This window comes from Pristiophorus japonicus, chromosome 13 (genome assembly GCF_044704955.1).
Source record: "Pristiophorus japonicus isolate sPriJap1 chromosome 13, sPriJap1.hap1, whole genome shotgun sequence".
NCBI lineage: Eukaryota > Metazoa > Chordata > Chondrichthyes > Pristiophoridae > Pristiophorus > Pristiophorus japonicus.
Window position 1 is genome coordinate 30,559,280 of NC_091989.1, and position 27,683 is coordinate 30,586,962.

Consider the following 27,683-nt stretch of genomic DNA (forward strand, 5'->3'; position numbering starts at 1 on the left):
TCAACGTTTGGGTGGGAGGAGGTGATTTTATTTTGATTATAGTTGATCTTTATCTGAATGTTTCCTCACACCACGCAATTCTAATTTGATCTATTGTAATCTCATTTTCATGAAGTTTGTTCAAACTGATGGTTTTGTTTTAATTTTTTTTTGCAGGGTTGTTTGTAAATTAAGTGGAGTTTCTGAACCCCAGTATAAATCAGTTCAGATTGTGACAAAAAATAACAAAGTTGGTCATTCTAATATGATGTTCGCATACACTGTGAGTATCCATTTACAACAAATAATTTTAACAGAATTCTAGTTCTATAATTTAAATTTGCCAGCTGTGAATTTAACCTAAACAAAAAGCAGCATTGTATCTAATATCTCAAAAATAACTAACTTGTATAATGTTGACTTTATAAAATATACTTTCCAAAGAAATTATATTTGGAAAGAATGACAAATTGACAAAGTAATTTAATAAAACCTCTTCGAGTTTTATTCCATTACCTGAAGAAATAGTAAATGTTTATAGAGCTAACCTTTTCTTTTCAAAATTATCCAGGACCCTAAGCCTTCTCATATTACTCCATTACAAGGGATATATGCTGGAGGAACTAGCCTAACAATCCAAGGAGAGAACTTAAACACTGGAAAGCAAGAGGATGTTAAAGTGATGCTGGGCAACATACCATGCACTCTGTAAGCTGAATAAGTCATTGTTATTGGGAAAGGACTGTAGAATAAATGGTTGTGACAATCCAGGCTGTATGTCATAGTCGTAGGGTCGCACATTTGCACCTGTGATTCACCATTCGTGCTGCTGTAGGAAAGTAACAGTTTTGATGGCCTGTGGCCAACATTATCATGTGTTTTCTTTAATTTTCTTTTATTCTCCAATTTCCTTCCACAGTTTTCCACCCTCTATTGAAGGCACTGGCAGCCTTGCTGCAATGCCGTTCCATGGGTGTGCTCTCCCTCTGATACCTCACCCAAGTGGCTATTTATATGTGAACTTTGAACCCAGTGTGCTGCCAGGCTATTCAGTTGGAGAGAATATTACAGCCCAGCTTCAACCTGTATTCATACTCTCCCAGCAGGGAGGGGTTATTTTGGTGAGCGGGTGAAAATAGGCACTAAATGGATGCTGTGCTAACAAGAGGTGCCTGTTTGAAGGTCTGGTTGTAGCACGTAATTTTGGTCCTAATTGCTGATTCCTATCATTTGAACTTGCCCGGAGGGCCTGAAACGGACTCCTGCAGGTTTAGCACTTGAGTGCTAATTTCTAGAAGCAATTTTCGTGGAGCAGTTCTATGTGAGCTCCATGTACCTGCTTCCACTGAAGTTGTGGAGTGCGCTAGCTGTCTCGGACTGAATAAGAGGTTCTCTGAAGGATGCGGCACTGGAGGTCCTGATGGAGGAGGTCCAGAAGAGGAGGGATGTTCTGTACCCCGCAGGGGGGAAGGCGCCACCTTGGCCTCCTGTCCCTCTCTCCTGCAGGAACTGGTGCTGCTCTGCCTGGCCTCATGGCCTTCTTCAATTTCTCCTGCAGACCCTAGCAAGATGCCCATGATCAAGCATTCCCTTTTTCCTGGTGACTCCTATAACGTGACCAATAAGAACATAAGAAGTAGGAGCAGGAGTAGGCCATTTGGCCCATCAAGCCTGCTCCTCCATTCAATAAGATCATGGCTGATCCTCTACTTCAACTCCACTTTCCTGCACGATCCCTCGATTCCTCTAGAGTCCATAAAATCTAGCGATCGCAGTCATGAATATAAGCAACTCAGCTCTTCTACTGTCTGACATAAATTTGCTAACATCTAAAGCCCGGAGGTGGCCCTCTGCACATAAGCACCTGACTCCAACACCCAACCTTTCAGCCACTTTAAATGGGTCAGATAAGGTGGAGTAGCACAGCACTTACTCTTTTTAGGTGAAGTCCTCAGAGAATTTCCGGAATAAATTTTGCTCGAGTGTTGGTGAAGTCTTGCTTGACAAAGTGTCCCAGAAAGTCCCCGATGTGGTTACAAAATTCCTCTTCAAACCTTTCAGCACGTGAACAGTGGATGCTGAATATGCCTTTAAGTAGCCCTCGAAATCCTCAGCAACGACTTGTTTACTCCTATTCAATTGGTCGCTGTTAGGAGAGGGCGTTTGTTCCAGCGCTGGTCACCAAAATGCCATGCTGGCTCTTTAAGGTGGCTATTCCTATTGCATAATTCAACTCCTTTACCAAGATGGCATCTTGCGCTAAACGTGGACTAAACCGGTGTTGCAGCTCAAGACCCCATCTTGGCCACCTTGGAGGCTCGTTAACACTTAAAATTTCTGAGAAAAATCGGGCCCATGATTTTTACGCAGATGTTCTGTTTTTGTAATTACCAGTGCTTCTTTACCTGGGACGGGCACATCTCTAATTAACTGAACTTAAGGTTCTGTTCTCCGTTCAAAGCTTCAGTGCTACACTTATAGCTGTACACTCATAGCATTAATTAGTTATTTTAAGACATTATAGTTTAAGAATCATATTTTTCTACATGACAAATAATGGTTAAACGTTAATATTACTACAATATTAAATCACTCCAAATCAACAGCAGTTTCCCGTTACTCTGATTAAGCCCTTCCTTACAATTGGCTGTGAAGCGCTTTGGGATGTCCTGAGGTCATGAAAGGTGCTATATAAATGCAAGGTTTTTTTTTGGTTATTAATTATTTCCTTTAAGTGTTCGCTTTTTCCATACGAGATATTTCAAATCCAGTTAAGAACTTAAAGTCAGCATCTATAGTGTCAACTTGTACCTGTGTGCAGTACGTTGGAAGTTATTTTAATATACATTGTGGCATTAATTTTGTACACCTACACTCCTCATAAAACCATTGAATTATTTTAACATTCTCAGTGGTCTCCTGGCTGTAATGCTTCCTCATTAGAATCTCCTAGAATGAGAGTGTGCTGTGCTTTAGTTAAAATCCTACTGATGCTTATTTTTTGTTTTCCACAGGACGACATTTAATGAAAGCCTGATCTGTATCACAGGCCATTATAACAGAGCACCTGCTAAACCCCAAGACAGGTCTACACATGTTACAGTTTCTGTACAATACGGGGAAAATGCAATTAAGAAAATTCAACACCAGCAATTTTTATATGTCCCCAATCCAATAATCAATGATGTCGTTCCACAAAAAAGTATCTACAGGTAATATTCTTCCACATGTATGACTTCAAAATAACTTAGTCGCCACTCAAACCCCTCCTGACAAAACTCGTGAGGCCTGATATGTACAGGACACTCTCTGCACTGGGATTTAAATACTCACTCCCATCTGGTACTGAGCAGCCAACACAATGTCAGTTCCTGCTCATATATCAGATGAACCTGGTCATTTGTGTTTTTGCCTTTCTATAATTCTGTTAAATATCTGAAAGAAAAAGATGAAAGGACATGAGAATGGGACTAAGTGGATAACTCTTACAGAGCTGGGACAGGCATGGTGGGCCAAATGGCCGCCTCCTGCGCTATGAAATTGCATAATTCTATACTAGAGGAGAACAGAACAAATTAGCTTGGCGAATGCACATCTAAAAGTGCAATTGGATACAGCTGCTGTGCTCACAGCAGTACAGTTAAAATTCTATTTTTATGTCGATGCTAAATGGTTTCAGGTGCATATAGACATGTAGGTGGTTGTCCAACTTCGAGTCTGGCCAGTGATCGGAATCTGAGCAGAATAAAGCCAAAGGGTGAGGCACCATATCTAGAAGGCATTTCGGGTTTTGTTTGTGCAGCATAACTTGAGCCCAGCGCAAAGCTATCGACAATCTGATCACTTTACGCTCTTTCAGTGTTTTAATGTTGGGAGAAGCCCGGTGTACCTGCGCTCTCCCTCCTAATGCTAACATTTGACCAACTGAGCACATGCATCAAGCACACGTGCACAGAACTGCTTTCTAGCTGATCTTGGTGCAATGCCGTGAGAATTTGCAGTGTATATTCCACAGACGCTGGACTGAGAGCATATAACTGCAGCCTACAATGTGCATCAGCTAACCTAATTTGTCTTGCTCTCCTCCAGTGAATGTACAGCTTACACAGTTCACACTATAGGAATTTTAGCTGTATATTGCCCAGTCAATACCAAATCAAAGTGAATATTTGAACCATTTTTCCTCCTTTCGAGCGGGGTAGGGAAACGAGGTAGTGAGCTGCCATACCCACCTTGAGTATCCTTTTCTTGTTAATTTTGCATGGCATAATTTTTTGTGATTAATTTTAAACCAGCATAACTTATTTTTCTTTAAATTACTGCACCAAAACAATAGACCTAAAAGAAGGAATTGGTTTATATAGATGTATCTGATTTAATTCTGGTCCTAAAATATTTATCAAATGTCAGTTCATCTTCCCTGGTGTTGCTCACAACCAAAAAATTTAAGTCTTTCTCTTCCTGTATCTCTGCTTACCTTGCATTGTTTCTGCTTGTCTTTAGTCTTGGTTTTCTCTCACACCACTCTTGTTCTTTCCTCCTCCATACTTGATGTACATCTCTCACACGCACTTTTTCGCTCTGTTTTTTTTGACATCAAACAATATAAATAAGCTGATCCCACTAAATAATTTGTTTGTTTTCTTGATGCAGCGGGGGTAGGAATATCACTGTGACGGGACATGGATTTGATGCTGTACAAAAACGCATTATGAGAGTGGAAGTAAGGGAGACTGGACAATTACTTGTAGAAAAGGTACAGCTTGTTTCTTAGTAGCACTGACACACAGCCATTTTCAAGAAGTGAAGTTAATGTAAATAGTATGAATACCGGAATATATCCCATATGGAGTGCGTTTGTGCCAAAGTGAAATTATTTGACGCGTGAACATTTATAATTTTGCCCCTTAGTGTTGCGTTTAGTGCTGGTTAATTTGTCAATTTGTATATAATTCTAAAATACTGAAAAAAAACACTAACTTCCATTTCCTTTCAGAAATGTGTTTGTTTCTTGTCCTACTTTCAAGCTGTGGATGGTAACCTAGCAACCAATTAGATCATCATGTCTTTTGTTTAAAGAGCAACCAAGGCTGCCTGTTACAGAAAATGAGGGATCATTATTGACATTCTTGTGTAATTGTGGAAGTGGTTGAACATGCTGGGTGACAAGACCATCTAGTAGTCCGTAGTTCAAGTCCTAGAACATGAGTGCGCCTGCCAAAGATTTTCCACTGCGTCTTGTTTGCTGCATGCCTTGGCATGCGTGCCTTGGCTGAGAGGGCAACACTCTCTCCTCTGAGTCAGAAGGTTATGCATTCAAGTCCCACTTCAGAGACTCGGAACACATAATCCAGGCTGGCACTTCAGTGCAGTACTGAGGGATTGCTGCATGTACAAGATCTCATGGCACTGTTCGAAGAAGAGCAGGGGAGTGCTCCTTGTGTCCTCGACTAATATCACGGATGATCTGATCATGCACCTTACTGGTGTTTGTGGGACCTTGCTGTGCACAAATTGTCTATGACGGTTCTCTACAAACCAACAGCGACTCAGCTTCAAAAGTACTTCATTGGTCATAAAGTACTTTATAAATAGGTTATAAAAGACACTATATAAATGTAAGTCCTTTCCTTTATAACGGACAGATATTTTTTCATGGCTTCAAACCAATTTTCCTAACATCAATAAGATAAATAGAGTCATAGACTTTTACAGCACAGAAAGCGGCCATTTGGCCCATTGTGTGGTGCTTGCCGAAAAAGAACTATCCAGCCTAATCCCACTTTCATAATCTTGCAGGCTATGACACTTCAATTGTATATCCAAGTACTTTTTAAACGCAATGAGGGTTTCTGCCTCTACCACCATTTCAGGCACCCTCTGGGTGAAAAGGTTCTCCTCAACTCCCCTCTAATCCTTCTGCCAATTACTTTAAATCTATGCCCACTGGTTAGGGAAATAGGTCCTTCCTATCCACTATATCTAGGCCTCTCATAATTTTATACACCTCAATTAAGTCTCCCCTCAGCCTCCTCTGGTCCAAAGAAAACAACCCCAGCCTATCCAATCTTTCCTCATAGCTAAAATTCTCCAGTCCTAGCATCCTCGTAAATCTCCTCTGTGCCCTCTCTAGTGCAATCACATCTTTCCTGTAAAGTGGTGACCAAAACTGTACACAGTACTCTAGCTGTGGCCTAACTAGTGTTTTATACAATTCAAGCATAACCTCCCTGTTCTTGTATTCTATGCCATGGGTAATAAAGAAAAATATACCTTATATCTTCTTAACCACCTTATCTACCTGTCCTGCTAACTTCAGGGATCTGTGGACATGCATTCCAAGATCCCTCTGTTCCTCGGCACTTCTCAGTATCCTACCATTTATTGTTTATTCCCTTGCTTTGTTAGCCCTCCCCAAATTCATTACCTCACACTTCTCCGGATTGAATTCCATTTGCCACTTTTCTGCCCACCTGACCAGTTACCTTCCTGCAGTCTACAACTTTCTTCCTCACTCAACCACGTGGCCAATTTTTGTATCATCTGCAAACTTTTTAATTATGCCCCCTACATTCCGGTGTAAATTATTGATATATATTACAAAGAGCAAGGGACCCAGTACTGAGCCCACTGGAACCCCACTAGGAACAGCCTTCCAGTCACAAAAGCATCTGTTGACCATTACCCTTTGCTTCTGTCACTGAGCCAATGTTGGATCCAATTTGCCACTTTCCCCTGAATCCCATGGGCTTTTACTTTTCTGACCAGTCTGCCATGTGGGACCTTGTCAGAAGCCTCGCTAAAATCCATGTAGCCTACATCAAACTAATGATCCAGAGACGCGAGTTCAAATCCTATCTTGGCAGCTGCGGAATTTAAATTCAGTTAATTAAATTAATCTGGAATAAAAAGCTAGTATCGGTAATGAAACCAAGAAACTACCGGATTGTCATAAAAACCCATCTGGTTCACTGATGTCCTTTAGGGAAGGAAATCTGCCATCCTTACCCAGTCTGGCCTTCATGTGACTTCAGATCCACAGCAAAGTGGTTGACTCTTAACTGCCCTCTGAAATGGCCTAGCAAGCAGCGGTTCAAGAAGGCGGCTCACCACCACCTTCTTCTCAAGGGCAATTAGGGATGGACAATAAATGCTGGCCTTGCTGGCGATGCCCACATCCCATGAACGACTTTTTAAAAACATGCTACCCTCATCGACCCTCCTTGTTATCGCCTCAAAAAATGCAATCAAGTTTGTCAGACATGACCTTCCATGCTGACTGGCCTTGATTAATCTGTGTCTTTCTAAATGACGATTAGTACTGTCCCTCAGTAATAATTCCACTCATTTGCCCACCACCAAGGTTAGGCTGATTGGCCTGTAATTACTCGGTTTATCCCTTTTTAAACAACGGTATGTTAGCAGTCCTCCGGCACCACTCCTGTAGCCAGAGGATTGGAAAATGATGATCAGACTTAATGTTTCTTCAGGCCTTCAATGGTTACACTGAATTGGTGCGTTTTATGCTGGTTTTTATATTCCAGGATATGCAAATAAGATATGCAGGAAATTTAGGCTTAAGTTGACAGTGGCAAGATTGGCGTAGATTTCGATGTAATTTCTGAACAGGTTGGATCAAGGAAATTCTGGGTGACTGCACTCCCATATATGTTCTTAGTATAGAAACATAGAAAATAGTTGCAGGAGTAGGCCATTCGGCCCTTTGAGCCTGCATTGCCATTCAATAAGATCATGGCTGATCATTCCCTCAGTACCCATTTCCTGCTTTCTCTCCATGGCCCTTGATCCCCTTAGCCATAAGAACATAATAAGAACATAATAAGAACATAAGAATTAGGAACAGGAGTAGGCCATCTAGCCCCTCGAGCCTGCTCCGCCATTCAACAAGATCATGGCTGACCTGGCCGTGGACTCAGCTCCACTTACCCGCCCGCTCCCCATAACCCTTAATTCCCTTATTAGTTAAAAATCTATCCATCTGTGATTTGAATACATTCAATGAGCTAGCCTCAACTGCTTCCTTGGGCAGAGAATTCCACAGATTCACAACCCTCTGGGAGAAGAAATTTCTTCTCAACTCGGTTTTAAATTGGCTCCCCCGTATTTTGAGGCTGTGCCCCCTAGTTCTAGTCTCCCCGACCAGTGGAAACAACCTCTCTGCCTCTATCTTGTGTATCCCTTTCATCATTTTAAATGTTTCTATAAGAGCACCCCTCATCCTTCTGAACTCCAACGAGTAAACACCCAGTCTACTCAATCTATCATAAGGTAACCCCCTCATCTCCGGAATCAGCCTCGTGAATCGTCTCTGTACCCCCTCCAAAGCTAGTATATCCTTCCTTAAGTAAGGTGACCAAAACTGCACACAGTACTCCAGGTGCGGCCTCACCAATATCCTGTACAGTTGCAGCAGGACCTCCCTGCTTTTGTATTCCATCCCTCTCGCAATGAAGGCCAACATTCCATTCGCCTTCCTGATTACCTGCTGCACCTGCAAACTAACTTTTTGGGATTCATGCACAAGGACCCCCAGGTCCCTCTGCACCGCAGCATGTTGTAATTTCTCCCCATTCAAATAATATTCCCTGTTACTGTTTTTTTTTCCCAAGGTGGATGACCTCACATTTTCCGACATTGTATTCCATCTGCCAAATCTTAGCCCATTCGCTTAACGTATCTAAATCTCTTTGCAGCCTCTCTGTGTCCTCTACACAACCCGCTTTCCCACTAATCTTTGTGTCATCTGCAAATTTTGTTACACTACACTCTGTCCCCTCTTCCAGGTCATCTATTTTTATTGTAAATAGTTGTGGTCCCAGCACCGATCCCTGTGGCACACCACTAACCACCGATTTCCAACCTGAAAAGGACCCATTTATCCCAACTCTCTATCCATGCTAATACATTTCCTCTGACTCCGCGTACCTTTATCTTCTGCAGTAACCTTTTGTGTGGCACCTTATCGAATGCCTTTTGAAAATCTAAATACACCACATCCATCGCTATACCTCTATCCACCACGCTCGTTATATCCTCAAAGAATTTCAGTAAATTAGTTACACGTGATTTCCCCTTCATGAATCCATGTTGCGTCTGCTTGATTTCACTATTCCTAACTAGATGTCCCGCTATTTCTTCCTTAATGATAGCTTCAAGCATTTTCCCCACTACAGATGTTAAACTAACCGGCCTATAGTTACCTGTCCTTTGTCTGCCCCCTTTTTTAAACAGAGGCGTTACATTAGCTGCTTTCCAATCCGCTGGTACCTCCCCAGAGTCCAGAGAATTTTGGTAGATTATAAGGAATGCATCTGCTATAACTTCCGCCATCTCTTTTAATACCCTGGGATGCATTTCATCAGGACCAGGGGATTTGTCTACCTTGAGTCCCATTAGCCTGTCCAGCACTACCCCCTACTGATAGTGATTACCTCAAGGTCCTCCCTTCCCACCTTCCCCTGACCTGCAATTTTTGGCATGGTTTTTGTGTCTTCCACTGTGAAGACCGAAGCAAAATAATTGTTTAAGGTCTCAGCCATTTCCACATTTCCCATTATTAAACCCATCATCTAAGGGACCAACATTTACTTTAGTCACTCTTTTCCGTTTTATTTATCAGTAAAAGCTTTTACTATCCGTTTTTATGTTTTGCGCAAGTTTACTTTCGTAATCTATCTTTCCTTTCTTTATTGCTTTCTTAGTCATTCTTTGCTGCTTTCCCAATTTTCCCAATCTTCTAGTTTCCCACTAACCTTGGCCACCTTATACGCATTGGTTTTTAATTTGATACTCTCCTTTATTTCCTTGGTTATCCACGGCTGGTTATCCCTTCTCTTACTGCCTTTCTTTTTCACTGGAATATATTTTTGTTGAGCACTATGAAAGAGCTCCTTAAAAGTCCTCCACTGTTCCTCAATTTTGCCACCGATTAGTCTGTGTTCCCAGTCTACTTTAGCCAATTCTGCCCTCATCCCACTGTAGTTCCCTTTGTTTAAGCATAATACGCTCGTTTGAGACACTACTTCCTCACCCTCAATCTGTATTACAAATTCAACCATACTGTGATCACTCATTCCGAGAGGATCTTTTACTAGGAGATCGTTTATTATTCCTGTCTCATTACACAGGACCAGATCTAAGATAGCTTGCTCCCTTGTAGGTTCTGTAACATACTGTTCTAAGAAACAATCCCGTATGCATTCTATGAATTCCTCCTCAAGGCTACCCCGTGCGATTTGATTTGACCAATCGATATGTAGGTTAAAATCCCCCATGATTACTGCCGTTCCTTTTTCACATGCCTCCATTATTCCATTGATTATTGTCCGTCCCACCGTGAAGTTATTATTTGGGGGCCTATAAACTACGTCCACCAGTGACTTTTCCCCCTTACTATCTCTAATCTCCACCCACAATGATTCAACATTTTGTTCATTAGTGCCAATATCATCTCTCACAACTGCCCTGATATCATCCTTTATTAACAGAGCTACCCCACCTCCTATCCCTTCTTGTCTATCTTTTCGAATTGTCAGATACCTCTGTATGTTTAATTCCCAGTCTTGGTCACCCTGCAACCACGTTTCAGTAATGGCCACCAAATCATACCCATTTGTAATGATTTGTGCCATCAACTCATTTACTTTGTTTCGAATGCTGCGTGCGTTTAGGTAAAGTGTTTTAATACTAGTTTTTAAACCATGATTTTTAGTTTTGACCCCTCCTGCATCCCTTTTATATTCATAAATATTGTCCCTTCCTATCACCTTGTGGTTTACACTTACCCCAGTGCTACTCTGCTCTGTTGCCTCCTGCCTTTTCCGTTCTTTCTTGGGGTTCTGTTCATCTGAGCTCTCTCCCACTCTAACTAGCTCAGAGCTCTCTTCTGGGTTCCCATCCCCTGCCAAGCTAGTTTAAAGCCCTTCCAACCATACTATCAAAACCACCCGCGAGAACATTGGTCCCGTCTCTGTTGAGGTGTAACCTGTCCGACTTGTACAGGTCCCACCTACCCCAGAGGCAGTCCCAATTGTTCAGGAAACTAAAGCCGTCCCTCCTACACCAACGGGAGAGTGGAGAGCACCAGTTCAAACTGTCACAGGACGGGAGAGTGGAGAGCACCAGTTCCAACTGTCACAGGACGGGAGAGTGGAGAGCACCAGTTCAAACTGTCACAGGACGGGAGAGTGGAGAGCACCAGTTCGAACTGTCACAGGAGAGAGTGGAGAGCACCAGTTCCCACTGTCACAGGACGGGAGAGTGGAGAGCACCAGTTCCCACTGTCACAGGACGGGAGAGTGGAGAGCACCAGTTCGAACTGTCACAGGACAGAGAGTGGAGAACACCAGTTCCAACTGTCACAGGACGGGAGAGTGGAGAGCACCAGTTCGAACTGTCACAGGACAGAGAGTGGAGAACACCAGTTCCAACTGTCACAGGACGGGAGAGTGGAGAGCACCAGTTCCAACTGTCACAGGACGGGAGAGTGGAGAGCACCAGTTCGAACTGTCACAGGAGAGAGTGGAGAGCACCAGTTCAAACTGTCACAGGACGGGAGAATGGAGAGCACCAGTTCCAACTGTCGCAGTATGGAGACAGAACAGGAGTAGAAGGCAGAGGAATTGACCAAGGCACACAGGAAAAGGCTACACCAAAGGAGAAGACAACCAAACAGGAGATACCCTTCCACCAGAGTCTACAGACCATGCTACTCCTTTGATGTCTCAGAAGATATCTAGTTAACCAAATCCTTGTCCGCCTGTTCAGGTAGACCTAACAGATTCCATCGCACTGGTGGAAGGAGCAAAAAGTCCTCCTGGTGCCTTTCCATAAAGGAGCGCCACCAAAAGATTAACTCGTCATTCATCTTGTTTGCTGTTTGTGGGACATTTGCTATGTGCAAATTCCTCCATCAACAAATTAGTTCGAATGTACAGAGATAAATCTAAAAATGCCTACTTTTCTTGATTCCTAACGACAAGATTATTTTGTGCCCTCTGGATAACTTGGCCAGACCCAGTTTGCCTATTTTATGTATGAAAAAAAATCAATTCTCTTGCTTTATCCACATATGTGTACAATACTTTTATTTTGGCACCCCAAGTGTAATGACTCATATACAGTGCTGGACTTCAGTGTATTTTAAACAAACTCCAGACACAATTGTATATGGAGTAGGATGTGTTTAGTAAAAATGGTACACGTCAGAATACAGCAACAATTCTGCCCTCCCTCAGACCCTTCTAGATCTTGCTTTTTACATACCTGAGCAGTGGCCTTAAAGGGACAGGCCAAGTGGGCAGTTAAACATCACAATTGTGTTCTACACCCTAGACCAGTCCTGAGAATCACCATAGATTAGCTAGTATAAATAAAATCTGTAACAGCAGAGGATTTAGACCATCTTCAAGAATAATAAGCACAAGGAAGAAAAGGAAAAAGCTATAAAAATGAATAAATTAACAAGACCCAGTTGGTGCAAAGAAGACTGAATTATTGTGTGTTGTGGAGAAGCGTACTGAAAACTGGAGATCAAAGGTGAAAAACATACACTTTTTGTGTAGACAATAGTTACAATTGCTATGTATGTTTTCTAAAAGTTTATTCCGAACATTTGTTTTTTCTTATCCGTTAAGTACTGATGGCTCCGCAACACCTGGAGAACTGGACTTTACATGCCCCAGGCATGCTCTGCTCATTTCTCTTTGAAAGTTGTAATCGAAGTTCTACAATAGGCATGATTTGCAGAATTAAACAGCCTCCCATACATCCATTTAAAGTCTTGCCTGAAAGTTGATTCAGGCGGGTAAATGGGCGCACGAGGTCCCCGCCCAACTGCCAGTCACCCATTTTTCAGGTGAGAAACTGGCGGCCAGCAGTTGAAAGTTGGGCCTTGTGCCAGCCTTCCATGCAGGTTCTTTGCTAAAACTGTAGAGTTTAGCAATTGTAAAAGCACTGGTAAGCCTGCTCCAGCTTGACCAGCTGTTGGAGCATTGGCTTTCATGGTTATGTGGAACTGAGTGAGAAGCATCATCGTCATTGGCAGTCCCTCGGAATCGAGGAAGACTTGCTTCCAAGCTAAAAGTGAGTTCTTAGGTGGCTGAACAGTCCAATATGAGAATCAAAGTCCCTGTCACAGGTGGGACAAAAAGTCGTTGAGGGAAAGGGTGGGTGGGACTGGTTTGCCGCATGCTCTTGATTTCTGCATGCTCTCGGCGATGAGCCTCGAGGTGCTCAGCGCCCTCCCGGATGCACTTCCTTCACTTAGGGCGGTCTTTGGCCAGGGATTCCCAGGTGTCGGTGGGGATGTTGCACTTTATCAGGGAGGCTTTGAATGTGTCCTTGTAACGTTTCCTCTGCCCACCTTTGGCTCGCCTGCCGTGAAGGAGTTCCGAGTAGAGCGCTTGCTTTGGAAGCCTTGTGTCTGGCATGCGAACGATGTGGCCTGCCCAGCGGAGCTGATCAAGTGTGGACAGTATGCTGGGGATGTTGGCCTGGTCGAGGACGCTAACGTTGGTGTATCTGTCCTCCCAGGGGATTTGTAGGATCTTGCGGAGACATCGTTGGTGGTATTTCTCCAGCATCAAAGCTCCCAGTGACAGATCTGCTCTCCAGGTTCCATTCGTGAGCCAGACTGGCTGGTCAATAATTAGCACTGCCTAATTCGGATAATGAATGACCAATACTGTCGCAAAGGGTTGTTGTTCAAAACCTTCATTGCCAGGGGTGCCACCTTGATGCCAAAGAGACACTGCTTGCCTCCACCACCCTTTCCGAGGAGGATGGTCACCCAGCATATTAGTAGACCACTGATGACTGAAAGCATATCATCTGACTTACAGCATCAGAGCAGATTTGCTAGAGTGTATGTGTGTGTAGAAAGCTGAGTGATACTTTGTTTAGTGACCAGTGTAATACCATATAATTTACAATCTGTTACTCTCCCGCTGAGGTGAAACTCTGTTTAAGATGGCTTGTCCCTTTAAGTATAATTGCTATAGTAAATGCATTTTGACATCAGGCAGAGTATGATTGATCTTTAGTGAGGGAAATTTGCAGATTGGAAGGTGCTTATAAATTTCTGATTCCTGGTCAGGAAAAAACAGCATGAATTAAGTCCTTTTCTTTCTGTTTTATTTTTGTTCCACTGAAGTATGATGGGCACTATCAAAACATTTTAATATATGTAAAGCGATCGTTCTAGGGCACTCAGTCCGATCCTGCATTGCTGAGTTCGATCTGATCGTGTGCTCATATCTGTAGACCAGTAGTCAAAAGGTCAAAGCAAAGATAGCATTTTGATTCAACCGGATGTGGTCATGCATATTTATTCTACATCACCGTACTGCTAACCTCCTGTCGCTATTACAGTACTTTATCAATATGTAGAATTATTTTCACCTCTTCAAAATAGAAGTTAAAACACATCACTGTATTTAGCCAAAAGTTATTGCCTACAGAATCAAATTATTTAACTTCTATTCATTATTTGAATCTTCAGTGGAAAATATAAATCTAAGCATACTTCATCATAATTTGAATTCACTGCCATCACAGATATTTACATTGTTGCAGTTATTGTTTGGAAGGTAGAAATCATGATTGTAAGCAAACTCTTCATTTTCTCTTGCAGAATGAAACAGAAGCATTAAAAAATTCCAATAATTCGATGCTCATCTTCCCCTCGCCTCCTGCAAACCAGGAAAGCGTTTTTATCATCTTTATACTGGACAATTTTATTCAAAATAGATCCTTTCATTACGTAAAGGATCCACACTTTGAGTATTTTACAGATGGTGTATTCGTACTCAAACAACCACCAATCTTCATTAAGGTAATTATTAACCAGTCGTTGTGAGCTTGCTTTGATTGCTCTTGTAGTTTTTCTTGTTTTGTATTGTGCTACGTGTTTTATTCATGCTCCCGGTTTACTGGGATCGATTTTCCGATTGGTTTCACCCAATTACTGGATGTTAAGTGGCTGTAATTGATCATGGAGATGGTTGGAGGTTGTTTTGCCAGATCTCCATCCATTCAGCTCACCCAATTTTCTAGTCTGGTTTTGGAGTCGCACCGGAGCTGCCATCAATTTGCAATTAAATTATACCAAAGTTATCCCTCAGTTATGTAATTTAAATGTCCATGCAATTTTCTGGTGGTTCTACTCCATATGAAATGGGTGTCTAGGGCTGCTCGAGCATGCTAGTTGCAGAGGTTCGTTTAAAGAACCCTATAGTAAGAATTGCGTCAGTATGTTGAGGCAAACTCTGCCACTCTACCAACACCAGAGAGGGGCACCTCTTTGGCAGTGCCCATGCACAACTTTCGGTCAGCAGACAGCCAGATCCACAGATGTGTCATTTACTGCAATGTCACTGACAGCTCACGTGTACTGTAGTGCTGGCAGTTCTAATGGCAACAACAGTCTTTACGGTAGAGGACACTAACAATATCCCAACAGTGACTAGTCAAGGGGCTATAGGGGGGGGAGGAACTTAACACAATCATAATCACTAAGGTAATGGGACTAAAGGCAGATAAATCCCCTGGACCTTGCATCCTCGGGTCTTAAGAGAAGTAGCGGCAGGGATTGTGGATGCATTGGTTGTAATTTACCAAAATTCCCTGGATTTTGGGGAGCTCCCAGCAGATTGGAAAACTGCAAATGTAACGTCCCTATTTAAAAAAGCAGGAAACTATAGACCAGTTAGCCTAACACCTGTGGTTGGGAAAATGTTGGAGTCCATATTTAAAGAAGCAGTAGCAGGACATTTGGAAAAGCAAAATTCGATCAGGCAGAGTCAGCATGGATTTCTGATGGGGAAGTCATGTTTGACAAATTTGCTGGAATTCTTTAAGGATAACATAAGAACATAAGAATTAGGAACAGAAGTAGGTCATCTAGCCCCTCAAGCCTGCTCCGCCATTCAACAAGATCATGGCTGATCTGGCCGTGGACTCAGCTCCACTTACCCGCCCGCTCCCCATACCCCTTAATTCCCTTATTAGTTAAAAATCTATCTATGTGTGACTTGAATACATTCAATGAGCTAGCCTCAACTGCTTCCTTGGGCAGAGAATTCCACAGATTCACAACCCTCTGGGAGAAGAAATTCCTTCTCAACTCGGTTTTAAATTGGCTTCCCCGTATTTTGAGGCTGTGCCCCCTAGTTCTAGTCTCCCCAACCAGTGGAAACAACCTCTCTGCCTCTATCTTGTCTATCCCTTTCATTATTTTAAATGTTTCTATAAGATCACCCCTCATCTTTCTGAACTCCAACGAGTAAAGACCCAGTCTACTCAATCTATCATCATAAGGTAACCCCCTCATCTCCGGAATCAACCTAGTGAATCGTCTCTGTAACCCCTCCAAAGCCAGTATATCCTTCCTTAAGTAAGGCAACCAAAACTGCACGCAGTATTCCAGGTGCGGCCTCACCAATACCCTATACAGTTGCAGCAGGACGTCCCTGCTTTTGTACTCCATCCCTCTCGCAATGAAGGCCAACATTCCATTCGCCTTCCTGATTACCTGCTGCACCTGCAAACTAACTTTTTGGGATTCATGCACAAGGACCCCCAGGTCCCTCTGCACCCCAGCATGTTGTAATTTCTCCCCATTCAAATAGTATTCCCTTTTTTTGTTTTTTTCCCCAAGGTAGATGACCTCACACTTTCCAACATTGTATTCCATCTGCCAAACCTTAGCCCATTCGCTTAACGTATCTAAATCTCTTTTCAGCCTCTCTGTGTCCTCTACACAACCCGCTTTCCCACTAATCTTTGTGTCATCTGCAAATTTTGTTACACTATACCCTGTCCCCTCTTCCAGGTCATCTATGTATATTGTAAACAGTTGTGGTCCCAGCACCGATCCCTGTGGCACACCACTAACCACCGATTTGCAACCCGAAAAGGACCCATTTATCCCGACTCTCTGCTTTCTGTTAGCCAGCCAATTCTCTATCCATGCTAATACATTTCCACTGACCCCGCGTACCTTTATCTTCTGCAGTAACCTTTTGTGTGACACCTTATCGAATGCCTTTTGAAAATCTAAATACACCACATCCATCAGTACACCTCTATCCACCATGCTCGTTATATCCTCAAAGAATATCCTCAAAGATGTAACAAACAGGTTGGATAGAGGGGAATCAGGTGGATGAGGTGTTTTTGGATTTCCAGAAGGCATTTGACAAGGTGCCACATAAAGGGTTACTGCACAAGATAAAAGTTCACGAGGTTGGGGGTAATATATTATTATGGATAGAGGATTGGCTAACTAACAGAAAACAGAGAGTCAAGATAAATAGGTCATTTTCCGGTTGTCGAACAGTAACCAATGGGGTGCTGCAGGGATCGGTGCTGGGTCCTCAACTATTTAGAATCTATATTAATTACTTGGATGAAGGGACCGAGTGTAATGTAGCTAAGTTTGCTGATGATACAAAGATGGGAGGAAAAGCAATGTGTGAGGAGGACACAAAAAAATCTGCAAAAGGACATAAACAGGCTAAGTGAGTGGGCAAAAATTTGGCAGATGGAGTATAATGTTGGAAAGTGTGAGGTCATGCACTTGGCAGAAAAAAATCAAAGAGCAAGTTATTATTTAATGGCGAAAGATTGCAGCGGGACCTGAGGGTACTTGTGCATGAAGCACAAAAAGATAGTATGCAGGTACAGCAAGTGATCAGAAAGGCCAATGGAATCTTGGCCTTTATTGCAAAGGGGATGGAGTATAAAAGCAGGGAAGTCTTGCTACAACTATACAGGGTATTGATGAGGCCACACCTGGAATACTGCGTACAGTTTTAGTTTCCATATTTACGAAAGGATATACTTGCTTTGGAGGCAGTTCAGAGAAGGTTCTCACTAGGTTGATTCCGGAGATGAGGGGGTTGTCTTATGAGGAAAGGTTGAGTAGGTTGGGCATTCGAATTCAGAAGAATGAGAGGTGATCTTATTGAAATGTACAAGATTATGAAGGGGCTTGACAAGGTGGATGCAGAGAGGATGTTTCCACTGATAGGGGAGACCAGAACTAGAAGCCATGATCTTAGAATAAGGGGTTACCCATTTAAAACAGAGATGAGGAGAAATTGCTTCTCTGAAGGTTGTAAATCTGTGGAATTCGCTGCCTATGGAAGCTGGGACATTGAATAAATTTGACAGAAATAGACAGTTTCTTAAATGATAAGGGGTTATGGGGAGCAGGTAGGGAAGTGGAGCTGAGTACATGATCAGATCAGCCATCATCTTATTGAATGGCGGAGCAGGCTCGAGGGGCCTATGGCCTACTCCTGTTCCTATTTCTTATGTTCTTATGTTCTAACAGTTAACTTTATCCTCCAGTCCTTTCCTCTACCTTACAGGCTTGTTGCAATGGGAGGCTGTTCTTGGGTGGCAAGTACAGTCACTCTTTTCACTAGTTCATCAGTGTGCCCCATATCCGCTGTGTCAGTTTTGGAGTGTTGCATCATCCCATTACTTCGCTAAAATTGGTCGATGTCTCTGCATTTATTGCGCCAGACGTTTTTGTTACCAAAGCAACCTTTCCAAAGCTTGGAATATACAGTATCTGCAGTCCTTGTAGTCACTAACTGTATTATTGTTCACTTATCTTTTGAATCTTCCCATCACCCCTTATAAGGGCTGATTACACGCCATGTCCCATCCCCTTTGCTGAGCTTTCAACACCAGCCCCAATTTGAGCCAGAATCTTGTCCATGATACCTAACTGAAATATGACCCCCAAAATCAGGTAGGATCAGCACACTCGGGTGGTTGCTAATAATACATTGCCCAACTACCACCCATTTGAAACCCCGTTCTGAAAATCTACCTCGCTGTATCTTACCATCTTTGTTCAATTATAATCTCACTTACTTTCTAATTTAGTTTATCTCGTAATTATATGCGGCCAGAACTCTGTGCACACATATTTGATAATATGACCAAAATGAATAACAGAAAGTGAACTAAAAAAATCCGGGGTGTGAAGGTATTTAGCCTTGATGCAGTTAGGTTTCTCTTCACACTGCAGTACAGTACTGAGAAAGTGCTGTGCTATCAAAGTTGCTGTCTTATGGATGGGGCATATCATCAAGTCTGCGTGTTCAGGTGTGGCTGTAAAAATCCCATGGCGCTTTTTCAAGGGAGTTCTCCCAGTGTTCTGGCCAATGTTCATCCCTCAACCAGTACCACCAAAACCGAGTAATTGGTTAGTGATCTCATTGGTACTTGTGGGACCTTGCTGTGTGCAAATTAGTTGCCATGTCTGCCAACAGAACATCAGTGACTGCACTTCCAAAGCAATTAATTGATAGTGAAGCACTAAAGCATGTCCTGGGTACATGAAAGGTGCTATGTAGATGCAAGTGCAATGTTGGTTCTATTATGTTTGCCACTGTAGCACTGAGCCAATGATTTGAAAGCCACATGCACATTTGTAAGCAGTTTTTTCCCCTCTTTTCCAATGCACAGATTTTAATCACAAAGAATCTAGAATAATCTGTAGAAATAGCAAACCACCTGCTTTCAGTAGATTTTGTGTGCTTTCTAGGTTTTTCCATTTGAAAGTGCGATTTTGAAACAATGGGCCAATATTTGTGGAGAGGGTGCTTGGGAGGGTGAAAACGACCGAGGAACTTGGCAGTGCGGGGACACAGAGGTCCTGCCATGCTTAACAGCAGGACCTCATTATCATTTTTTGTTCTGTTTCCTACTCGGCAGAATTGACTGCCTGGCTGGCTGGCTGGCATGAGGGGAAACTGGCGGCAGGAAGCCACCATCAGGGACCCGTGGCATGGTCACCAGCAATGCGGAGGGGTAGGTCGGTGATCACGGCAGGGTGGAGACCAAGGCCGTGATCTGCAGAAGGGCAGTCTAAGGCTTCGTTGAGGGGTTCGGGTGAGCACTCCTGCTGGAAAAGGCACTTACCTTGTGGAACTCCCTTTCACTGCCGGGTTTCCCGATCCCTGGGAAACCTGCGCAGCAGATGTGAATTTTAAATCTGGCTCCCAATTGCAGTGTTGGGAGCCTGATTTAAATATGATGACGAAGTGTCCCACCTCTCCACAGTATCTAATATCCACCACCGTAAAAAAAGGCAGTGGGTGTGTGCGTGGTGTGTTGGATGCATTCCCTGTATTTACATCTTTAACCCTCCCCCGGCCCCCTCGCTCCCATCATGGGGAGGGTTTATATTGAGGCCAAATGTGAATCCTATAATTAATGGTACATCATTTTATAACTTTTAAAAAATTTGTCATTTTGGTGGCAGTTGCATAGATCTTTGAATGTAAAAGTAGGGAGGAAAGTTGGTTTAAAAGTTTAATTTATGGTCTGTTTGCTTTTTAGTGTTCTCAATTGTAATTTTTCACTGTTTAATATTTTAGGGAACCGGTCTAAATGACGCAATGACAGCAGAAGAGGTGAAAGCATACGTTGGAGCAGAAGAGTGTAAAGTTACAACACTTTCCGTGAAGGACTTTGTTTGTACTCCCCCAGAAAAACAGCCAGCACCCAAGAGAGTAAAGAGAGATGCAAATGATGATCTTCCAGAATTTGTGGTATGTACTTCTCAGTTCCTACTACAGTTCATCATTAAATTATAATCAAGCTTCAAGCTTAATAAATTGTAACGGGCCAGAAAACCCACGAACTTGCTTCCCCCGCAGTACCTATAGTAGAATTGGTTACCCAAGGGCCTGAACCTGTCGAGTTACTCAGGGCGGACAATTTGTACGCTCTTGGCAAGCATCTGCACCAATATCGACATCCAAGCTAAGTGGTGGAGGTTAGCGGACTGCAATGCTGGCCAGCTATGACAGTGCAATGCCTGTAGGTCCGGCTGGAAACAGTAGCACAAACTGTTGCCTTTTTATAAGGTGGCCAGTTTTACTGGGCTAATTGTTCAGTTCCTGAGTGTTCCTTGCATATAAAACCTGAGCTGAAATTGTATGAAATGAGAATAAAATACTTGGAGCATCATGGCTGCATCTTGTGCACACTGTGTACAAAAACACAACTTCAAAATATCCATCCTCACAGGACTATTACCACTGAAGCAGAGAAGGTTAAGAGGAGAATTAATAAAAATATTTCAAGTTAAGAGACGTTTTGCTGAATGACTGCCGAAATCCTGATTTCCCCTGGTTGGCAAGTTCGTGACAAGGATCAACAATTCAACATCGGCAATAAGAAAATGAGGAGAGAGGTTAGGGGAATTTTATGCAAAGAGTTGCTGCAGCATAGAACTGGGCATAGTTGAGGTAGAAATGATTGCATCCTTTAAGGGAAAAGTGGATAAATATTTGAAGCAGAGGAAGATAGCCAGCAGAGGCACAATGGGCCGAATGACCTCCTGTGCTGTATGATTCTATAAGATACCGGCTTATAAGAAGAAATCAAGGCTGTGCCCTAGCAAAGGGGCAGCACAGATGATACATAGATTGGCATTTGTGCTGTACATTTCTGTAGTTTTATCTGTTCTAATGAACTCCAGCTTACTGCCCTCCACAGACTCTCTTTCCCATCCCCTCTGTATGGACCAGAGTTTTACGGCTGGAATCTTAAACCTGACTCAAAAAGGATTGTTTTTAGTTTTATTTTTCACTTGTGAAGCAGTAATGAAATCAATTTAATTGCCATTCATGCCCTTCGAAGAAATACTAACTAAAATATATTCAATCCTGTTGCCACCTAGGTTATATGCAATAAAACATTAATACACTCTGGAAACTGCTCTTTTCTTGCCAGGTTAAAATGGGATACCGTGAATACTTGCTGGGAAAAGTAAAATATGACACTCCTGCACAGCTGCCGCTTGGTGTTATTTTGCCACTTGTACTGATTCCAATGGTGCTGATTATCGGTGTCTCTATTTACTGCTACAGGTACATTGAATATTTTCTGTTCTATTTAAAATAGCTAGGCCTGGGTTTGATTCTTATCTGCAGTTGGCTATAATAGGTCGACATACCCTGTCTCATTTCAAAGGCATGCAGCAACTTGAGAAAAGCAACACCAAATGGAGTCTAGGCCTGGGTGTATTCGTTGCCTGTGTGCACCAGTTTTTAATCAATTCAGTTGCAAACCAAAGTTGTCTGTAGACTCTATTTGGTTCACAAAACTGTCGGTGAGTATTTTTTTAATAAAAGTAATTGTGAGCATTGCCAGGAAAAATGCTGCAAAAGTTGCTACTAATTTAATTAATTAGCCTATTCATGAAGCATGCAGAATGGAACAAGTGAAAATCCCACTTGCTGCACAGGTACAACGTTTGAGAATCCGGCAAACTCGGGACCGAGGTCGTGCCACTTTTCGGATTTCGGACCTCGCTGTTGGCGCTCCTCGCCACCCGCCGATCCTCCACTTCTCGCTGCCCGCCAATTCTCGCCACCCACAGCCCCCCGGCGCTGCGCTTTTTACCGGTTTTTACAGGTTTCCTCGTCCCTCGCCGCCCGATGTCGCCATCTTGGCTGCCTCAAAAATGTCCGGTTTTCAGACAATTCCGTTTTTCGGACAGCCGGATTCGGGTTGTTGTACCCTTATATAGTTTATTTCCACTATTGAAAAAACTTATGGTTCTGTTGTAATGGTCATATGATTAAATAGTGACTCAGGTTGTCTGTTATCGCCACTTGTGTCATATCAGCTGTCTCATCCTCAGCTCACCTGTAATGTTTATTTTTATTTGTATCTTCATACCCTTCTCTTGGAGAATAGTGTGATGTAGTGGGAAGAATTTTCAGCCTGATTAACAGTCTGACGGGCCACAGCGTGAACGATCCTTCCATGGCCATAACTATCTTTATACCAGCCGGTTGGGTGGTTAGTCCATTATAACAGGAGAGTCTTATGGGGTCCCACAATCCATACGCCGGTGGGTGGGGGGGGTTTGGGGACCACAACCACAGCATCGAGCATTCCGCTGGATGATGACCCAGAATTTACATCCAAAGCTCCGGTGTCCACTTGCCGTAACTGTGGAAAGGGACTCGAACCCTGCACCTTCTGACTCACAGCTGGGAATGTTATCAAAAAGCTAAAGACTCACTCACCAGTTGTGTGACAGTAAGAAAATGAAAAAAAATAATGTTATTTAAAAACTACTAATGCACTAATGATTAGAAGGCATCACAAATTAGTGAGTAATTTGAGCTCGGCGTACTGTTGATCCTCATACACTAGCTGAATCTAGTTTGATCAGAACCAATTATTGGATTACTTACTGCCTGGTACTAAAGTGCTTGCTTATCTAATATCAAATGATGATGCTTGCTACATCCCGCACGCTGGACAGGGATTAGCCGCCTCCTTTAGGAGTGCTTGACCTGAAGGCCATTGGTCGTGTAAAATAGGTCGATACAAGAATCAAAACTTTTTTCCATAGAACGGTATTTCTTCAGAGTCAAATAATAATATCAAATTTAACCTTTACAAGAAATCTGTTTTTACAAAGGTGAAAATGGCAGTTTTGGAAAAGCCCAATAATTTTTGTTTCAGGCGCAAGAGCCAGCAAGCAGAACGAGAGTACAAGAAGATTCAGCTGCAGCTGGAGAGTCTCGAGGAAAGTGTGAGAGATCGATGCAAGAAAGAGTTCACTGGTAAAAATGCTCTGTTTTCTGATCATTATTGCAAAGTGCTGTATCATGTAAGTAGGTCAAGATAATGATCAGATCATTGTGATTGGAAAAAAATCAATTGTAAAATAACTCCGGCCTGACCATATCACTCTATTAATGTCCTCCTGTGCTGCAAATATATCAATCCAGGCAGCTGAGCCTGTGTTAGTTGTAAATTCATTCATACATTTAACATGTTCGAAGCACACAAACCAGTACTACAACAACAACTTGTATTTCTATAGTGTTATAAACACAGGAGTGTTATAAGACAAAAAAATACATTTGACACTGAGCCACATAAGAAGAAATTACGGCAGATTGGTCAAAGAGATAGGTTTTGAAGAGCGTCTTAAAGGATGAAAGAGAGGTGGAGAGGTTTAAGGAGGGAGTTCCAGAGCTTGGGGCCTAGGCAACTGAAGGCTGAGCGATTATAATCAGGGATGCTCAAGAGGGCAGAATTGGGGGGGGGGGAGGGTGGTTGTGGGGCTGAAGGAAATTACAGAGATAGGGAGGGGTGAGGCCATGGAGGGTTTTGTAAACAGGATGAGAATTTTGAAATCGGGGCGTTGCTTAACCGGGAGCCAATGAAAGCTCTTTTTTCCCCATTCTTTTCATGTATCATTGCTCATGAGGATATTTTTTTAATCAGTGTACATCAACACTGATCTGTGGAGATGATGCTTTTCAAGTGAACTTCATCTGTAGCAAATACCAGAAGAGAAACCAATATTCAAGAATTTACTTGAAATAAATTGGATGACTTGTTGCTATGTTATGTTTTGGGGGAAAATCATTTAAATCTTTTTTGCAGATCTGGTGACTGAAATGGAGGACCACTCAAATGATCTGAACGATGTGGGCATCCCGTTTTTGGATTATAAAACCTACACTGATCGCGTCTTTTTCTTACCATCGAAGGATGGAGAAAACGATGTCATGATAACTGGGAAACTGGACATTCCAGAGGCAAGACGACAGACAGTCGAGATAGCTCTTACCCAGTTTTCAAATTTGCTGAACAGCAAATCTTTCTTGATTAATGTAAGTTTCATTTGAGCTAAAGTCAATTAATTTTGTAGGGTGCAGAGAATGGAAAAATTGAGGATCGATAAGTGAACCTGACTTTATACATTACTTGTATCGTGTTTCTTCAAAAGGGGGAGAAAATGAGAATTGGATTGTAAGATAATACTTCAGGTGAGCTATTTAGTGCAAGGTCAGAGTGATGCTTTTTAAGTAAAATTATTTTTGTTTACTGGTTAGTGCCAACCAAATGTGCCCCTTCAACAACATGCTCTTCGGTGGATTTTCACTATTTCTGTCACCATGCTCTTTTTTTTTCAAAACCGGCTGATTCTATGTTTTCTTTTTGATATTGATTGGACACCTTGGGGTAGATTTTAACTATTGGCTGGTTGCCAGTGGACGGGGTCTCATTAGTGTGCTACCAGTGAGCTTTAGGCACCAAACGGGTACCTTGTTGCAGCTTTCCGGCTCTCTGCTGGCGCAGTATCAGGCAGCCTGGAGGCCAATCTGAGGGGCAGAAGGGGTGGCAGCGGCCCACATTATTCTTTGGAAGCCCGGAGGAGACCCACGAAAATAATTTCAAGCTTACTTTTTTGATGCCTCTTCTGCTCCACTGCCCGGTTGTCTGTCAGAAATGCAATTGGTGTCCTATGTAGGTCATTGGACCTTGATTTGTATATTAATGGTGCTTACCACCTGAAACAGATGGTAGCTCCGACACCCAATGGTAGGCCCCTTTGTGAACGAGGTGGTAAACCATCTACTCCCATAGCTTGAAGTTAAAACTCGCAATAACTTATTTATTACCTCAATAAGATAAAGAGTGGCTGGTGAAACTGGGTGGTGCAGGAGCATTTTGCTCTGTTTCAGCTCTAGACCTGATTTGAATTTTGGCCTCATTTGAGGTTATTACACAAAATTAGGGCTCATGGGATTGGGGGTAATATATTAGCATGGATTGAGGATTGAGGGTTAACAGACAGAACAGAGAGTAGGAATAAACGGGTCATTTTCGGGTCAGCAGGCTGTAACTAGTGGGGTACCGCAAGGATCAGTGCTTGGGCCTCAGCTGTTCACAATCTATAGCAATGACTTAGATGAGTGGACCGTGCGTAATGTATCCAAGTTTGCTGATGATACAAAGCTAGGTGGGAAAGTAAGCTGTGAGGAGGACACAAAGCCTGCAAAGGGATATAAACAGGTTAAGTGAGTGGGCAATAAGGTGGCAGATAGAATATCATGTGGAGGAATGTGAAGTTATCCACTTTTGTAGGAAAAATAGAAAAGCAGAATATTTTTTAAATGGTGAGATATTTGGAAATGTTGTTGTTCAGAGGGACCTGGGTGTTCTTGTACACAAGTCACTGGAAGTTAATAATTAGGAAAGCAAATGGTATGTTATACTCCAAACCTCTTGTAATAAAGTATAAGAGTAAAGAACTCTTACTACAATTATATAGGGCCTTGGTGAGACCGCACCTGGAGTATTGTGTACAGTTTTGGTCTCCTTACTTAAGGAAGGATATACTTGCCTTAGAGGGATTGCAACAAAGATTCACTAGACTGATTCCTGGGATGGAGGAATTGTCCTCTGAGGAGAGATTGAGGAGACTAGGCCTATATTACCTAGAGTTTAGAAAAATGAGAGTTGATCTCATTGAAACATATAAAATTCTTACAGGGCTTGAGAGGGTAGCTCTGGGAGGATATTTCCCCTGGCTGGGGAGTCTAGAATCAGGGGTCACAGACTCAGAATAAGGGGTCAGCCGTTTAGGACTGAGACGAGGAGAATTTTTTTCACTCAAAAGGTTGTAAATCTTTGGAATTCTCTATCCAAGAGGGCTGTGGATGCTCAGTCGTTGAGTATATTCAAGACGGAGATCAAGAGATATGGGGGATAGTGCGGGAAGGTGGAGTTGTGGTAGATGATCAGCCATGATTTTATTGAATGACAGATCAGGCTCGAGGGGCCGAATGGCCTATTCCTGCAGCTATTTCTTATGTTATGTTCCTATGCCCAGATGGGTGGGATGAAAGTCTCCCCTCTATCCTGGCTACAAGTCCTCCGTGAATTGAGATTGTACAGTCTCAACCCAGTTCCTAGCGGTTTTGAGCCCGCAGCACAAACCCAGCCCTAATTTAGCACCACCTGGCAGAGAATTGGTGATCGCTGAGACACCATAAAGAAGGCTGCCGTGGATAGTGGACAGATTCACACTACTGCAATAGAGGGTTTTAATCTGGGTCTACCATTGGGTAGAGTAGAAGAAACTTTACTCTGTGTTATCTCTGATCTGTGAATACTTGATGTTGAGACTGGGTGATAAAACTGGGAAAAATGCTTCATTCCCCAACACTGGCATCTTCGAGCACAAAATTCAACTTTTAAAAATGTAATTGTTTAAAGTCTTTCCTGATGGCTCAAATGAGTATCTGATCCATTCGTAACAGGAATATCCCAGTTTCAATCCCCAGTCTGTACTGAGTTAGCTGTTCTCGAGGACAGTAGGACACTATAAGTGTCCTGGAATAGAGAAGGGAAGATCGTCAGGGTTCCTGCTCCTGGTTATTATCTATCTATGTCTTGTCCATCCATTCGTTCCTCCACCCACTCAGAAATAATCTGTCTACAGTCACTGTTGAGGCTGATGCGAATCATCATTTTGCAAAGTAATAGAGGATGATCAGTGGAAACTGTACCTTGCAGGTAGTCAAATGAGAAATTTTCCCCTGGTTTTTACCTGGGGATTGCTCAGTTCCCAGGTGCAAAGCAGAGCAAAAAGGGGCGGAGACCTGTAACCCCCAAGTCTCTACGCTCTTTGCGTTGCTGTGGGATTCCTGTTGTTTCCTGTGTAGGAGTGCTTGCTCCTACAACAGGCACAAGCAAGCAAATGAGATAGGAGAGACATAACAGTGCCTTGTCTTTCTATGCTCATTTGGAAGGGTGTCCAGAATAAGTTGGCCTTATTGAAGAATCTGAGAGGGATGTGAGGCCTGCAGCAGTGGTTGACTTTCTACCACCAT

At 42.7% G+C, this 27,683-nt stretch overlaps 1 protein-coding gene across 1 annotated transcript in view; it reads left to right on the top strand.

Annotated features, from left to right (window-relative positions):
• Positions 1–27,683, top strand: part of LOC139278482 (plexin-B2-like) — a 101,804-nt gene that overhangs the window by 47,579 nt on the left and 26,542 nt on the right. The window contains exons 14-22 of the mRNA XM_070897308.1: positions 157–262; positions 551–687; positions 2,994–3,191; positions 4,633–4,735; positions 14,633–14,833; positions 20,400–20,573; positions 21,763–21,899; positions 23,512–23,612; positions 24,445–24,674. Coding sequence (XP_070753409.1) covers positions 157–262; positions 551–687; positions 2,994–3,191; positions 4,633–4,735; positions 14,633–14,833; positions 20,400–20,573; positions 21,763–21,899; positions 23,512–23,612; positions 24,445–24,674 — 1,387 coding nt within the window. The remainder of the gene's footprint in view (positions 1–156; positions 263–550; positions 688–2,993; positions 3,192–4,632; positions 4,736–14,632; positions 14,834–20,399; positions 20,574–21,762; positions 21,900–23,511; positions 23,613–24,444; positions 24,675–27,683) is intronic.